Raw genomic sequence first — 16,641 nt, forward strand, 5'->3', positions numbered from 1 at the left:
GCGGTGGTGCATCCTCTCAAGTCCGTAGCCTGTCCGGTTGGTGTATGTCGTTCTGTAGGGTGTTGGCGGCAGCATGGCGTGTTCTTGCTATCGATGCTGCCTTTGAGTCTGTTTCGCTTTGCTCCTTGTATCAGCCGCTTGTTTCTCTTCTTGCTTTCCTTGTAAGTTGGTGCTCTTGTAATCCTGGCCGGTTGATGGCTTTGTTAATTCAAAGCCGGGCTTTTTTTGAGCCTTCGTTCTAAAAAATACTTTACTGAAAAGACTCAACTGAATCTATGGTAATTGCTCCTACCTTCCTGGAATTTTTATGTGTCGCTAAACCATCTTATCCATCTCTCCTCCCGTCTCATTGGCATCCTGCGGCGGCGGCTCTCGCACGGGTGGGGGACGATGTTGGCCTCCAAGAGAAGCTCTCTCAGCAGCGGCCGCTCGCATGAGGGCATGGCATCGGACCAGCTTCCATGAGGAGAAGCTCACTCGACGCGATCTCCATGAAGCAGGCAGCGGCGTCGGCGCACTGTTCTAGTTTGGCGAGAAAAATGACTCCGACCATCTGATGATGCAAGCGTGGCGGCATATGGAAGATAGCCGGCGGCCGGCGGTGGTGCAACCACATGATTCGTGAGTTCATCCAGGTTTCGAAATTGAGTTTCTTTCCTTCTTTGCAGATCTAGATGGCAGTGGATAAGAATTATGTGCTCTGCTCTACTATGAAGCAAATTATTGGGAAAAGAAGATGAAGTCAAATTTACACGTCTCAGGGATTTCAAAGCTACACCTCAACAACTCTCATCTCAAGTTTTATTTTATTTTAGTGAAGCCACCCCAAGAAAGCAATCACGGGCAACGGAAAGTATTTGGGTCTGTATTTTATTAACCCAAACGTGTATAGATTCCCTTGCTTGTATGTAAAGAGGTGTGATGACCACCCGCAGAAAAAAAGAGGTGTGATGACAATCGAATACTACTGACCTGATGGTTTTTATATACTACTTGTTTCAAGCAATCTATAAAATATACTCCTTCATTGTGAGCATACTCGTTCTCAACGAAGAAACAAGTTGTACTTCTGTGTGCCTTCATGCAAAAATGAGGTATACACTTCCTACAAGATAATGTAATCTATGCATGATAAAAAAAATATAAATGTCCTCACACGTGATATGGTATATACTTCATATACTCATTCATAGGAAAGTAGTATATATCATCAGCAGTACGTGGTATATACTCACCCCCCAAGAAAATACTAGGAGTGGTTTATAACCTCTTAGCAAAATGAAGTATATAGCTAGAAAAAAGTAAAATAAAAAAATTAAAATGTGGTAAGTCTTACAAGTAGTATATACTCCCAGTCTAAACTCAATAGGTAGTATATGCACCATTTAATCTTTCTGCCCTGGGCCATACCGGAAGGAAAGGCAGTACATGGATGAATATACCACATTTGCAATGGATACACTCATATCACGGATGAACATACTCTATATTTTTGTTTAAATAGAAAGAACACACTATATTTTTATTATGGAAATACAAATATACTCATGCTACATAGCAGTATCCTCCAATTCTAATAGATAACTTCACTGGAAGGAACATACGCATACTGATGGACACATGTACCAGTACATTTCACATTCATGTTCACGTTTGGATGTGTATAGTGGCATGTACTGCCATGCAAAAAAAAAGTAGCATATACTACTTCGCATGGAGAAAAACTTAGAAAAGGTGTCCATACTAGTTCAAAACTGGCCAGTAACAGATACTCCCTCCGTTCCGAATTAGTTGTCTAGATACATCCGTATCTAGACAAATCTAAGACAAATAATTCAGAACGGAGGGAGTACTTCCTAGATCGATGGGATAAGTGTAAAAACGCAGCAGATTACCTTTTCTAATTACGCGGTTGGTTATGTGCTGCGGGGTATGCACCTTTCCTGTTTTTTTTTCATATCATTAGGCATGGGAGTATGTACTCTTGAGAGTACAAAAGAGAAGTCCTATATAGGACAGGGTTATTTTGTTACTAGTAACAAAATATTATTATGTTACTCTTCGCCTCTTATAGGGCCCGATGGCCGATCAAAAAAGTCCCCACCCCGGTTAACCCCACCTCCCACCCCCGATCCCCACTCCCACATCCCGCATCCCACAACCGCCACGGCCCTCGCCGCCGGCGCGCATCCCACCACCACCATCTCCCACGGGCGTGCCAAGGTCCCTGCCGCAGGCGTGCGCGCCACCGCCACCACCTCCTACAGGAGCCATGGTCCCTACCGCCGGTGCGCGCGCCACCGGTACCACCTCCCGCAGGCGCCATGGTCCCTGCCGTCGGCGCCACGCCATCGCCACCACCTCCCACAGCTGCCGCGGCCCCCATCACTGGTGCGCCCCATGCCGTCGGCGCCACGCCATCGCCACCACCTCCCACAGCTGCCGCGGCCCCCATCGCTGGTGCGCCCCCCGCCATCTCCACCTCCCACAACCTCCATGGCCCCGTCACCGGGGCGCGCCCTGCCACAACCACCGCCGTTGGACGCCGTCGCCATGCCCCCCGCACGCCAGCGCCTCCGAGACCTCGTCCGACATGACCCTTGCATCCCTGAACTACCAAGCGCCGCCCAGCGCCCGGCTTCTTCCCCTGACCACCGCCGGCCTCCTGCCCCGGGAAAACCCCTTCTCTTCCTTCCGGGCGCAACGGCGATCTCCTTTTCAGTTCAAAATGAGCTCTAGCCGCTGTCCAAGTCGATTCCCATTCGTGGGACAAGTCCGACTACCTGTGGTACACGATCTAGAGATTGACGTACAGGCCGATTGACTGACCATCTCTGTCTCCGTGAAACCATTTGTTGATATTTTCTAATCTCTTACCTTTATCCTGAATATGCAGCGGCGCGAGCAATTCCTCAAGTCCGGCCAGTGGCTGCAGCTCACCATCAACTCCGTCGGGCACTCGTTGTAGGTGTTCGTCAACGGCCAATTCTTCGGTATTGTCTGAAACTCTCAATCTTTTGTCTTAACTGCATCCTGCTGAATGTTATCCTACCACTTACTGATGAGCATTAGAATCCTTTTGTCCATGTCCATCTTATCATCGTGGTGGTGGTTGAGTACATCTCTGTAAGTTTTGTATGTTCACAGACCGGAAACCAGTAAGTTTAGACAAAATTTAAATTGTCAAAACATGAGTTTTTGTACAGTTTAGAACATTGGACTGTGGCTACCCATTTAAGTAATCACAAGAACATCATGGATGACAACAGGCCTACAACAGCTATGATTTTAGTCAAAGTGTTTAAGAAACGTGCAGTACTAGTCTGTATCCTTCACTCTTTGTCAGGGGGAGGTGACTAAAGCTCCAGATTGTAATTTTGACTAGACTATCCGGATTTCATTTAGTGTTTAAAATTAAATACTTTCTTATCTAGTCATAATAGTACTGATGAATATCAAGTTGGTGTTGTGCTCGGCCATAGGCCTGCCTTTTGTCCCTCCCTTTGGTTCGAGGAGCAGCAACTGCTGTCCTGCAGTGCCGCCATCTGTAGACAGGCGAGATGGCCGTAATCCCCTTGTGGTAATTATGCAGGTGCGGAACCTCCCTAGCGCAACGGCAGCCTCCTCCATCAAAGTTGAGCACTGGGCGTCGTCCGAGTAGAGCTCCAGTTTCTGTAAGTTTAGATATATCACCTGAATAAGCTCCAACCTCTCGCATCTCGCACTGCTCCCATGTTGCCGGAGCACCCTGTCCGTTCACAGCCACCACTCCAGGTCGTTCAACGCCACCACCTGAAGCGTTTCACTGTAGCAGACCTAATGTTGCCGCCACCGCTCGACGCCGCGTCCTCTGCCGGCTACCATAAGCGCCGCCTGATACGTCCATTTTGCATCATGCTTTTATATCATTATTTATTGCATTATGGACTGCTATTACACATTATACCTCAATACTTATGACTATTCTCTCTTATTTTATAAGGTACCATGAAGAGGGGGAATACCGACAGCTGGAATTCTGGCTGGAAAAGGAGCAAACATTGGAAACCTATTCTGCACTGCTTCAAAAATCCTAAAACTCCACGAAACGTGTTTTTGGAATTTATAAGAATTATTGAGCGAAAGAAATACACCAGGGGGCCCACACCCTGTTCAGGAGAGTGGAGGGCGCCCCCCCTACCGGGCGCCCCCTATCTCCTGGGTCCCCTGGTGGGCCTCCGGTGTCCATCTTCTGCTATATGAGAGCTTTTACCCTGAAAAATTCGTGGGCAAGCTTACGGGACGAAACTTCGCCGCCACGAGGCGGAACCTTGGCGGAATCAATCTAGGGCTTCGGCGGAGCTGTTCTGCCAGGGACACTTCCCTTCGGGAGGGGGAAATCATCACCAACGTCATCATCAACGATCCTCTCATCGGGAGGGGGTCAATCTCCATCAATACCTTCACCAGCACCATCTCCTCTCAAAACCCTAGTTCATCTTTTGTATCCAATCTTGTATCAAAACCACAAATTGGTATCTGTGGGTTGCTAGAAGTGTTGATTACTCCTTGTAGTTGATGCTAATTGGTTTATTTGGTGGAAGATCATATGTTTAGATCCTTTATGCATATTATTACTCCTTTGATTATGAACATGAATATGCTTTGTGAGTAGTTATGTTTGTTCCTGAGGACATGGGTGAATTCTTGCTATTAGTAGTCATGTGAATTTGGTATTTGTTCGATATTTTGATGAGATATATGTTGTCTTTTTCTCTAGTGGTGTTATGTGAACGTCGACTACATGACACTTCACCATTATTTGGGCCTAGAGGAAGGCATGGGGAATTAATAAGTAGTTGATGGGTTGTTAGAGTGACAGAAGTTTAAACCCTAGTTTATGCATTGCTTTGTTAGGGGCTGATATGGATCCATATGTTTAATGATGTGGTTAGGTTTACCTTAATACTTCTTTTGTAGTTGCGGACGCTTGCAATAGTGGTTAATCATAAGTGGGGTGCTTGTCCAAGTAAGGGCAGTACCCAAGCACCGGTCCATCCACATATCAAATTATCAAAGTACCGAACACGAATCATATGAACGTGATGAAAACTAGCTTGACGATAATTTCCATGTGTCCTCGGGAGCTCCTTTCTCATTATTAGAAATTGTCCAGGCTTATCTTTTGCTACATAAAGGATTGGGCCACCTTGCTGCACTTTATTTACTTTATTTATTTGTTAGTCGTTACTATTTATCTTATCACAAAACTATCTATTACCTATTATTTCAGTGCTTGCAGAGAAAACCTTACCGAAAACGGCTTATCATTTCCTTTTGCTTTTCGTTGGGTTCGACACTCTTACTTATCGAAAGGACTACGATAGATCCCCTACACTTGTGGGTCATCAAGTCTCTTTTCTGGCGATGTTGCCAGGGGGTGTAGAGCTTTTGGTGAGTGGAACTTGGTAAGGAAACATTTATATAGTGTGCTGAAATTTTCTGTTACTTGTCATTATGGAAACTAATCCTTTGAGGGGCTTGTTCGGGGTATCTTCACCCAACCAGAAGAGCAAAGAGTTGCTCCTCAACCTACTGAACTTTATGAAAATATTTACTTTGAGATTCGTTCGAGTATGATAGAGAAACTGCTAGCTAATCCATTTGCAGGAGATGGAACATTGCATCCTGATTTACACCTTATCTTTGTGGATGAAGTTTGTGGATTATTTAAGCTTGCAGGTATTCCCGATGATGTTGTCAAAAGGAAGGTCTTCCCTTTATCTTTGAAGGGATATGCATTGACATGGTATAGGCTATGTGATGATACGAGATCTTGGAAATATAAGCGATTGAAGTTGGAATTTCACGAGAAGTTCTATCCTATGCATCTTGTTCATCGTGATCGTAATTACATATATAATTTCTGGCCTCGCGAAGGAGAAAGCATCGCTCAAGCTTGGGGGAGGCTTAAGTCAATGTTATATTCATGCCCCAATCACGAGGTCTCCCGGAAAATGATTATTCAAAACATTTATGCTCGGCTTTCTCTTGATAATTGCAACCTGCTCGATACTTCCTGTGCTGGTTCTTATATGCTAAAGACTATTGACTTCAAATGGGACTTATTGGAAAGAATTAAACGCAACTCTGAAGATGGGGGTTCTGACGATGGTAACGAGTCAGGTATGACACCTAAGTTCGATTGTGTTAAATCTTTTATGGATATTGATGCTTTTCGTGGATTTAGCGCTAAGTATGGACTTGACTCTGAGATAGTAGCTTCTTTCTGTGAATCTTTTGCTACTCACGTTGATCTCCCTAAAGAGAAGTGGTTTAAATATAATCCTCCTGTTGAAGTGAAAGTAGTTGCACCTATTACAGTTGAAGAAAAGACTATCACCTATAGTGATCCTATTGTTCCTACTACTTATGTTGAGAAACCTCCTTTTCCTGTTAGGATAAAAGATCATGCTAAAGCTTCGACTGTTGGTCGTAAGAGTAATACTACGACTTATACACCTCCTGAGCAAATTAATGTTGAACCTAGTATTGCTATGGTTAAAGATCTCTTGGATGATGATTTAGATGTGCATGTTATTTATTTCTGTGGTGAGACTGCTAATATTGCTAGACTAGATACTAAGATACATAGACCTGTCGTAGGCATGCCTGTTATTTATGTTAAAATAGGAGATCATTGTTATCATGGCTTATGTGATATGGGTGCTGGTGCTAGTGCAATATCTTATACCTTATATCAAGAAATTATGCATGACATTGCACCCATTGAATTAGAAGACATTGATGTTACTATTAAGCTTGCTAATAGGGATACCATTAAACCCTTTGGGATTGTTAAAGATGTTGAAGTTTTGTGTGGGAAGGTTAAATACCCTACTGATTTTCTTGTTCTTGGTTCCCCACAAGATGATTTTTGTCCCATTATTTTTGGTAGACCCTTCTTGAATACAGCTAGTGCTAAGATTGATTGTGAAAAAGATATTGTCACAGTTAGCATAGATGGTATGTCTCATGAGTTTAATTTTACTAAGTTTCGTAGACAACCTCGTGATAGGGAACCACCTATTAAGGATGAGATTATTGGTCTTGCTTCCATTGTTGTTCCTCCTACTGATCCGTTAGAACAATATTTGCTAGACCATGAAAACAATATATTTATGAAGGAAAGAAGGGAAATAGATGAAGTGTTCCTTAAACAGGAACCTATCCTGAAACATAACCTTCCCGTTGAAATTCTTGGGGACCCCCCTCCACCCAAGGGTGATCCCGTGTTTGAACTCAAACCATTACCTGATAATCTTAAGTATGTTTATCTTGATGAAAAGGAAATATATCCTGTTATTATTAGTGCTAACCTTTCAGAGCAAGAAGAAGAAAGATTATTGAAAACCCTGAAGAAGCACCGAGCTGCTATTGGATATACTCTAGATGATCTCAAGGGCATTAGTCCCACATTATGCCAACATAAAATTACAGTGGAAAAAGATGCCAAACCAGTTAGAGATCCTCAACGACGATTAAATCCCAAGATGAAAGAAGTGGTAAGAAAGGAGATACTAAAGCTTCTTGAGGCAGGTATTATTTATCCCGTTGCTGATAGTGAATGGGTAAGCCCTGTCCATTGTGTTCCTAAAAAGGGAGGTATTACCGTTGTTCCTAATGATAAAGATGAATTGATCCCTCAAAGAATTATTACAGGTTATAGGATGGTAATTGATTTCCGTAAGTTAAATAAAGCTACTAAGAAAGATCATTACCCTTTACCTTTTATTGATCAAATGCTAGAAAGACTATCCAAACACACACATTTTTGCTTTCTAGATGGTTATTCTGGTTTCTCTCAAATACCCGTGTCAGCGAAGGATCAATCTAAAACTACTTTTACTTTCCCTTTTGGTACTTTTGATTATAGACGTATGCCTTTTGGTTTATGTAATGCACCTGCTACCTTTGAAAGATGCATGGTGGCTATATTTTCTGATTTTTGTGAAAAGATTTGTGAGGTATTCATGAATGACTTTTCTGTTTATGGATCCTCTTTTGATGATTGTTTGAGCAACCTTGATCGAGTTTTGTAGAGATGCGAAGACACTAGTCTCATCCTGAATTGGGAAAAGTGTCACTTTATGGTTAATGAAGGCATTGTCTTGGGGCATAAGATTTCCGAGAGAGGTATTGAAGTTAACAAAGCCAAAGTTGATGCTATTGAAAAGATGCCATGTCCCAAGGACATAAAAGGTATAAGAAGTTTCCTTGGTCATGCCGGTTTTTATAGGAGGTTCATTAAGGACTTCTCTAAAATCTCTAGGCCTCTGACTAAAGATATTCCTTTTTCCTTTGATGATGATTGTGTAGAAGCATTTGAAATACTGAAGAAAGCTTTGATCACTGCACCTATTGTTCAGCCACCTGATTGGAATTTACCTTTTGAAATTATGTGTGATGCTAGCGATTATGCTGTAGGTGCTGTTCTAGGGCAAAGAGTCGATAAGAAATTGAATGTTATCCAGTATGCTAGTAAGACTCTTGATACTGCCCAGAGAAATTATGCTACTACTGAAAAAGGATTCTTAGCAGTTGTGTTTGCATGTGATAAGTTTAGACCTTATATTGTTGATTCCAAAGTTACTATTCACACTGATCATGCTGCTATTAAATATCTTATGAAAAAGAAAGATGCTAAGCCTAGACTCATTAGATGGGTTCTCTTGCTCCAAAAATTTGATTTGCATATTATAGATAGAAAGGGAGCTGAGAACCCCGTTGCAGACAACTTGTATAGGTTAGAGAATGTTCTTGATAACCCACTGCCTATTCATGATAGCTTTCCTGATGAAGAATTAGCGGTCGTTAATGCTTCTCGTGCTGCTCCTTGCTATGCTGATTATGCTAATTACATTGTTGCTAAATTTATACCGCCTAGCTTCACGTACCAGCAAAAGAAAAAGTTCTTTTATGATTTAAGACATTACTTCTCGGATGACCCACACCTTTATAAAGAAGGAGTAGATGGTGTTATTAGACGTTGTGTGCCTGAGCATGAACAGGAACAGATCCTATGCAAGTGTAACTCTGAATCCTATGGAGGACACTGAGGGAGTCCTGGATTAGGGGTATCCGGATGTTGGGGAACGTAGTAGAAATTCAAAATTTTCCTACATGTCACCAAGATTTATCTATGAAGAAACCAGCAACGAGGGGAAGGAGAGTGCATCTACATACCCTTGTAGATCGCTAAGCGGAAGCGTTCAAGAGAACTGGGTTGAAGGAGTTGTACTCGTCGTGATTCAAATCACCGGAGATCCTAGTGCCGAACGGACGGCACCTCCGCGTTCAACACACGTACAGCCCGGTGACATCTCCCACGCCTTGATCCAGCAAGGAGAGAGGGAGAGGTTGAGAAAGACTCCATCCAACAGCAGCACAACGGCGTGGTGATGATGGAAGAGCGTGGCAATCCCGCAGGGCTTCGCCTAAGCACCATGGGAGAGGAGGAGGAAGAGAGGGAGGGCTGCACCATCAGGCAGAGATCAAATCGTCTGTTATGGGCAGCCCCATGCCTCAATATATATAGGGGAGAGGGAGGAGGGTGCGCCCCCTCTAGGGTTCCCACCCCTAGAGGGGCGGCAGCCCTAGATGGGAAAAGGGGGAGGCGGCCAAGAGGGGAGAGAGGGGAGGCGCCCACTAGGTGGGCCTTAAGGCCCATCTGGACTAGGGTTTGTCCCCTCCCACTCTCCCTTGCGCCTTGGGTCCCTTGTGGGGGGCGCACCAGCCCACCTAGGGCTGGTTCCCTCCCACACTTGGCCCATGCAGCCCTCCGGGGTTGGTGTCCCCACTTGGTGGACCCCCGGGACCCTCCCGGTGGTCCCGGTATGTTACCGATAAGACCCGAAACTTTTCCGGTGACCAAAACAGGACTTCCCATATATAAATCTTTACCTCCGGACCATTCCGGAACTCCTCGTGACGTCCGAGATCTCATCCGGGACTCTGAACAACATTCGGTAACCACATACAAACTTCCTTTATAACCCTAGCGTCATCGAACCTTAAGTGTGTAGACCCTACGGGTTCGGAAACCATGCAGACATGACCGAGACGTTCTCCGGTCAATAACCAACAGCGGATCTGGATACCCATGTTGGCTCCCACATGTTCCACGATGATCTCATCGGATGAACCACGATGTCATGGACTCAATGAATCCCGTATACAATTCCCTTTGTCTAGCGGTATTTTACTTGCCCGAGATTCGATCGTTGGTATACCGATACCTTGTTCGATCTCGTTACCGGCAAGTCTCTTTACTCGTTCCGTAACACATCATCCCGTGATCAACCCCTTGGTCACATTATGCACATTATGATGATGTCCTACCGAGTGGGCCCAGAGATACCTCTTCGTTTACACGGAGTGACAAATCCCAGTCTCGATCCGTGTCAACCCAACAGACACTTTCAGAGATACCTGTAGTGCACCTTTATAATCACCCAGTTACGTTGTGACGTTTGGTACACCCAAAGCACTCTTACGGTATCCGGGAGTTACACGATCTCATGGTCTAAGGAAGAGATACTTGACATTGGCAAAGCTCTAGCAAACGAACTACACAATCTTTGTGCTATGCTTAGGATTGGGTCTTGTCCATCACATCATTCTCCTAATGATGTGATCCCGTTATCAACGACATCCAATGTCCATAGCCAGGAAACCATGACTATCTGTTGATCACAACGAGCTAGTCAACTAGAGGCTCACTAGGGACATATTGTGGTCTATGTATTCACACGTGTATTACGATTTCCGGATAATACAGTTATAGCATGAATAAAAGACTATTATCATGAACAAAGAAATATAATAATAACACTTTTATTATTGCCTCTAGGGCATATTTCCAACAGTCTCCCACTTGCACTAGAGTCAATAATCTAGTTCACATCACCATGTGATTAACACTGACAGGTCACATCACCATGTGACCAACATCCAAGAGTTTACTAGTGTCATTAAACTAGTTCACATCATCATGTGATTAAGACTCAATGAGTTCTGGGGTTTGATCATGTTCTGCTTGTGAGAGAGGTTTTAGTCAACGGATCTGTAACATTTAGATCCGTATGTACTTCGCAATTCTCTATGTCATATTGTAAATGCTGCTTCCACGCTCCACTTGGAGCTATACCAAATGGTTGTTCTACTATACGTATCCGGTTTGCTGCCCAGAGTCACTCGGATAGGTGTTAAAGCTTGCATCGACGTAACCCTTTACGTCGAACTCTTTATCACCTCCATAATCGAGAAACATGTCCTTATTTACTCCAAGGACAATTTTGACCGCCGTACAATGATCCATTCCTGGATCATTCTTGTACCCCTTGACTTACTCATGGCAAGGCACACTTCCGGTGCGGTACACAGCATAGCATACTATAGAGCCTATGTCTGAAACATAGGGGACGACCTTCGTCCTTTCTCTCTTTTCTGCCGTGGTCGAGCTTTAAGTCTTAACTTTGTACCTTACTACTCAGGCAAGAACTCCTTCTTTGACTGATCCATCTTGAACACCTTCAAGATCATGTTAAGGTATGTGCTCATTTGAAAGTACCATAAAGCGTTTTTGATCTATCCTCATAGATCTTGATGCTCAATGTTCAAGTAGCTTAATCTAGGTTTTCTATTGAAAAACACCTTTCAAACAACCCTATATGCTTTCTAGAAATTCTACATCATTTCTGATCATCAATATGTCAACAACATATACTCATCAGAAATTCTATAGTGCTCCCACTCACTTCTTTGGAAATACAAGTTTCTCATAAACTTTGTATAGACCCGAAATCTTTGATCATCTTATCAAAGCGTACATTCCAACTCCGAGATGCTTACTCCAGTCCTTAGAAGGATCGCTAGAGCCAGCATACCTTTTAGCATCCTTAGGATCGACAAAACCTTTCTGATTGTATCGCATACAACCTTTCCTTACGACTGGTAAGGAAACTCGTTTTGACATCCATCTGCCAGATTTCATAAATGCAGCTTGTGCTAACGTGATTCCGACGGACTTTAAGCATCGCTACGGATGAGAAAATCTCATCATAGTCAACTCCTTGAACTTGTGAAAAACTCTTCGCCACAAGTCGAGCTTCACAGACGGTGACATTACCGTCCACGTCCGTCTTCTTCTTAAAGATCCATTTATCTCAATGGCTTGCCGATCATCGGGCAAGTCCACCAAAGTCCATGCTTTGTTCTGATACATGGATCCTATCTCGGATTTCATGGCTCCTAACCATTTGTCGGAATTTGGGCCCACCATCGCTTCTCCATAGCTCGTAGGTTCATTGTTGTCTAGCAACATGACCTTTAAGACAGGATCACCGTACCACTCTGAAGCAGTACGCGTCCTTGTCGTCCTACGAGGTTCGGTAGTGACTTGATCCGAAACTTCATGATCACTATCATAAGTTTCCACTTCAATTGGTGTAGGTGCCACAGGAACAACTTCCTGTGCCCTGATACACACTAGTTGAAGTGATGGTTCAATAACCTCATCAAGTCTCCACCATCCTCCCACTCAACTTTTCGAGAGAAACCTTTCCTCGAGAAAGGACCCAATTCAAGAAACAATCCATATTGCTTTCGGATCTGAATTAGGAGGTATACCCAACTATTTTGGGTGTCCTATGAAGATGCATTTTATCCGCTTTGGGTTCGAGCTTATCAATCCTGAAACATTTTCACATAAGCGTCGCAGCCCCAAACCTTTAAGAAACGACAACTTAGGTTTCTCTAAACCATAATTCATACGGTGTCATCTCAACGGAATTACGTGGTGCCCTATTTAAAGTGAATGTGGTTGTCTCTAATGCCTAACCCATGAACAATAGTGGTAATTCGATAAGAGAAATCATGGTACGCATCATATCCAATAGGGTGCAACTATGATGTTCGGACACACCATCACACTATGGTGTTCCAGGCGGTATTAATTGCGAAACAATTTCCACAATGTCTTAATTGTGTGCCAAAACTTGTAACTCAGATATCCGTCTCTATGATCATATCATAGACATTTTATCCTCTTGTCACAATGATCTTCTACTTCACTCTGAAATTACTTGAACCATTCAATAATTTAGACTTGTGTTTTATCAAGTAAATATTCTCAACATCTACTCGAATCATCTGTGAAGTAAGAACATAACGATATTCACTGCATGCCTCAACACTCATTGGACTGCACACATCAAAATGTGTTACTTCCAACAAGTTGCTATCTTGTTCCATCTTACTTAAAATGAGGTTTTTCAGTCATCTTGCCCATGTGGTATGATTTGCATATCTCAAGTGATTCAAAATCAAGTGAGTCCAAACGATCCATCTGCATGGAGTTTCTTCATGCGTATACACCAATAGACATGGTTCGCATGTCTCAAACTTTTCAAAAACGAGTGAGTCCAAAGATCCATCAACATGGAGCTTCTTCATGCATTTTATACCATTATGACTTACATGGCAGTGCCACAAGTAAGTGGTACTATCATTACTATCTTATATCTTTTGGCATGAAAATGTGTATCACTACGATCGAGATTCAATAAACCATTCCTTTAGGTGCAAGACCATTGAAGGTATTATTCAAATAAATAGAGTAACCATTATTCTCTTTAAATGAATAACCGTATTGCGATAGACATAATCCAATCATGTCTATGCTCAACGCAAACACACAATGACAGTTATTCAGGTTTAATAATAATCTTGATGGTAGAGGGAGCGTGCGATGTTTGATCACATCAAACTTGGAAACACTTCCAACACATATCGTCAGCTCACCTTTAGCTAGTCTCCGTTTATTCCGTAGCTCTTTTATTTCGAGTTACTAACACTTAGCAACCGAACCGGTATCTAATACCCTGGTGCTACTAGGAGTACTAGTAAAGTACACATTAACATAATGTATATCCAATATACTTCTATCGACCTTGCCAGCCTTCTCATCTACCAAGTATCTAGGGTAATTCTGCTCCAGTGGTTATTCCCCTTATTACAGAAGCACTTAGTCTCGGGTTTGGGTTCAACCTTGGGTTTCTTCACTAGAGCAGCAGCTGATTTGCCGTTTCATGAAGTATCCCTTCTTGCCCTTGCCCTTCTTGAAACTAGTGGTTTCACCAACCATCAACAATTGATGCTCCTTCTTGATTCCTACTTTCGCGGTGTCAAACATCGTGATTACCTCAAGGATCATCATATCTATCCTTGATATGTTATAGTTCATCACGAAGCTCTAGCAGCTTGGTGGCAATGACTTTGGAGAAACATCACCATCTTATTGGAAGATCAACTCCCACTCGATTCAAGTGATTGTTGCACTCAGACAATCTGAGCACAAGCTCAACGATTGAGCTTTTCTCCTTTAGTTTGCAGGCTAAGAAAATCGTCGGAGGTCTTATACCTCTTGACGTGGGCACGAGCCTGAAATCCTAATTTCAGCCCTCGAAACATCTCATATGTTCCGCGATGTTTCGAAAAACGTCTTTGGTGCCTCTACTCTAAACCATTTAACTGAACTATCACGTAGTTATCAAAACGTGTATGTCCGATGTTCGCAACATCCACAGACGACGTTTGGGGTTCAGCACACTGAGCGGTGCATTAAGGACATAAGCTTTCTACTGTTCGCATAATCGCTACTATCAACTTTCAACTATATTTTCTCTAGGATCATATCTAAAAAGTGGAACTAAAGCGCGAGCTTACGACATAATTTGCAAAGATCTTTTGACTATGTTCATGATAATTAAGTTCATCTTATGAACTCCCACTCAGATAGATATCCCTCTAGTCATCTAAGTGATTACATGATCCGAGTCAACTAGGCCGTGTCCGATCATCATGTGAGACGGACTAGTCATCATCGGTGAACATCTTCATGTTGATCGTATCTACTATACGACTCATTCTCGACCTTTCGGTCTCCGTGTTCCGAGGCCATGTCTGTACATGCTAGGCTCATCAAGTTAACCCTAAGTGTTTCGCGTGTGTAAATCTGTCTTACACCCGTTGTATGTGAACGTAAGAATCCATCACACCCGATCATCACGTGGTGCTTAGAAGCGATGAACTTTAGCAACGGTGCACAGTTAGGGGAGAACACTTCTTGAAATTGTTGTAAGGGATTATCTTATTTACTATCGTCGTTCTAAGTAAACAAGATGCATAAACATAATAAACATCACATGCAATTATATAGTAGTGACATGATATGGCCAATATCATATAGCTCCATTGATCTCCATCTTCGGGGCTCCATGATCATCATCGTCACCGGCATGACACCATGATCTCCATCATCATGATCTCCATCATCGTGTCTTCATGAAGTTGTCTCGCCAACTATTACTTCTACTACTATGGCTACCGGTTAGCAATAAAGTAAAGTAATTACATGGCGTTGTTCAATGACACGCAGGTCATACAATAAATAAAGACAACTCCTATGGCTCCTGCCTGTTGTCATACTCATCGACATGCAAGTCATGATTCCTATTACAAGAACATGATCAATCTCATACATCACATATCATTCATCACATTCTTCTTGGCCATATCACATCACATAGCATACCCTGCAAAAACAAGTTAGACGTCCTCTAATTGTTGTTTGCATGTTTTACGTGGCTGCTATGGGTTTCTAGCAAGAACGTTTCTTACCTACGCAAAACCACAACGTGATATGCCAATTGCTATTTACCCTTCATAAGGACCCTTTTCATCGAATCCGTTCCGACTAAAGTGGGAGAGACTGGCACCCGCTAGCCACCTTATGCACCAAGTGCATGTCAGTCGGTGGAACCTGTCTCACGTAAGAGTACGTGTAAGGTCGGTCCGAGCCGCTTCATCCCACAATACCGTCGAAACAAGATTGGACTAGTAATGGTAAGCATATTGAACAAAATCAACGCCCACAACTACTTTTTGTTCTACTCGTGCAAAGAATCTACGCAATAGACCTAGCTCATGATGCCACTGTTGGGGAACGTAGCAGAAATTCAAAATTTTCCTACGTGTCACCAAGATCTATCTATGGAGAAACCAGCAACGAGGGGAAGGAGAGTGCATCTACATACCCTTGTAGATCGCTAAGCGGAAGCGTTCAAGAGAACGGGGTTGAAGGAGTCGTACTCGTCGTGATTCAAATCACCGGAGATCCTAGTGCCGAACGGATGGCACCTCCGCGTTCAACACACGTACAGCCCGGTGACGTCTCCCACACCTTGATCCAGCAAGGAGAGAGGGAGAGGTTGAGGAAGACTCCATCCAACAGCAGCACAACGGCGTGGTGGTGATGGAAGAGCGTGGCAATCCCGCAGGGCTTCGCCTAAGCACCATGGGAGAGGAGGAAGAGAGGGAGGGCTGCACCATCAGGCAGAGATCAAATCGTCTGTTATGGGAAGCCCCATGCCTCAATATATATAGGGGAGAGGGAGGAGGGTGCGCCCCCTCTAGGGTTCCCACCCCTAGAGGGGCGGCAGCCCTAGATGGGAAAAGGGGGAGGCGGCCAAGAGGGGAGAGAGGGGAGGCGCCCACTAGGTGGGCCTTAAGGCCCATCTGGACTAGGGTTTGTCCCCTCCC

General features: G+C 43.5%; 1 protein-coding gene across 14 annotated transcripts; it reads left to right on the plus strand.

Moving 5' to 3' along the window:
• Positions 1–2,113: 2,113 nt before the first annotated feature.
• Positions 2,114–4,092, plus strand: LOC123069858 (atherin). Of its 14 annotated transcripts, XM_044492809.1 has the most exons (5): positions 2,114–2,460; positions 2,897–2,993; positions 3,073–3,158; positions 3,593–3,674; positions 3,983–4,023. In XM_044492809.1, exons 1-5 carry the CDS (start codon positions 2,273–2,275, stop codon positions 3,989–3,991), a joined length of 462 nt encoding a protein of 153 aa, XP_044348744.1. In that variant the 5' UTR covers positions 2,114–2,272; the 3' UTR covers positions 3,992–4,023. The 14 variants fall into 14 exon arrangements, 9 of the variants coding, with proteins under 9 accessions (XP_044348744.1, XP_044348745.1, XP_044348743.1 ...); XR_006433100.1 differs by lacking the exon at positions 3,073–3,158 and having other exon boundaries at positions 2,114–2,809; positions 3,983–4,085; XR_006433101.1 differs by lacking the exon at positions 3,073–3,158 and having other exon boundaries at positions 2,114–2,788; positions 3,983–4,082.
• Positions 4,093–16,641: the final 12,549 nt, after the last annotated feature.

Source organism: Triticum aestivum, chromosome 3B (genome assembly GCF_018294505.1).
Source record: "Triticum aestivum cultivar Chinese Spring chromosome 3B, IWGSC CS RefSeq v2.1, whole genome shotgun sequence".
Lineage (NCBI taxonomy): Eukaryota > Viridiplantae > Streptophyta > Magnoliopsida > Poales > Poaceae > Triticum > Triticum aestivum.

Coding starts and splice junctions, on each gene's coding strand:
- LOC123069858 (XM_044492804.1), top strand. CDS start 2,273: ATGGTCCCTACCGCCGGTGCGCGCGCCACCGGTACCACCTCCCGCAGG. Junction 2,810..2,896: donor TACACGATCTAGAGATTGAC/GTACAGGCCGAT, acceptor CTGAATATGCAG/CGGCGCGAGCAATTCCTCAA.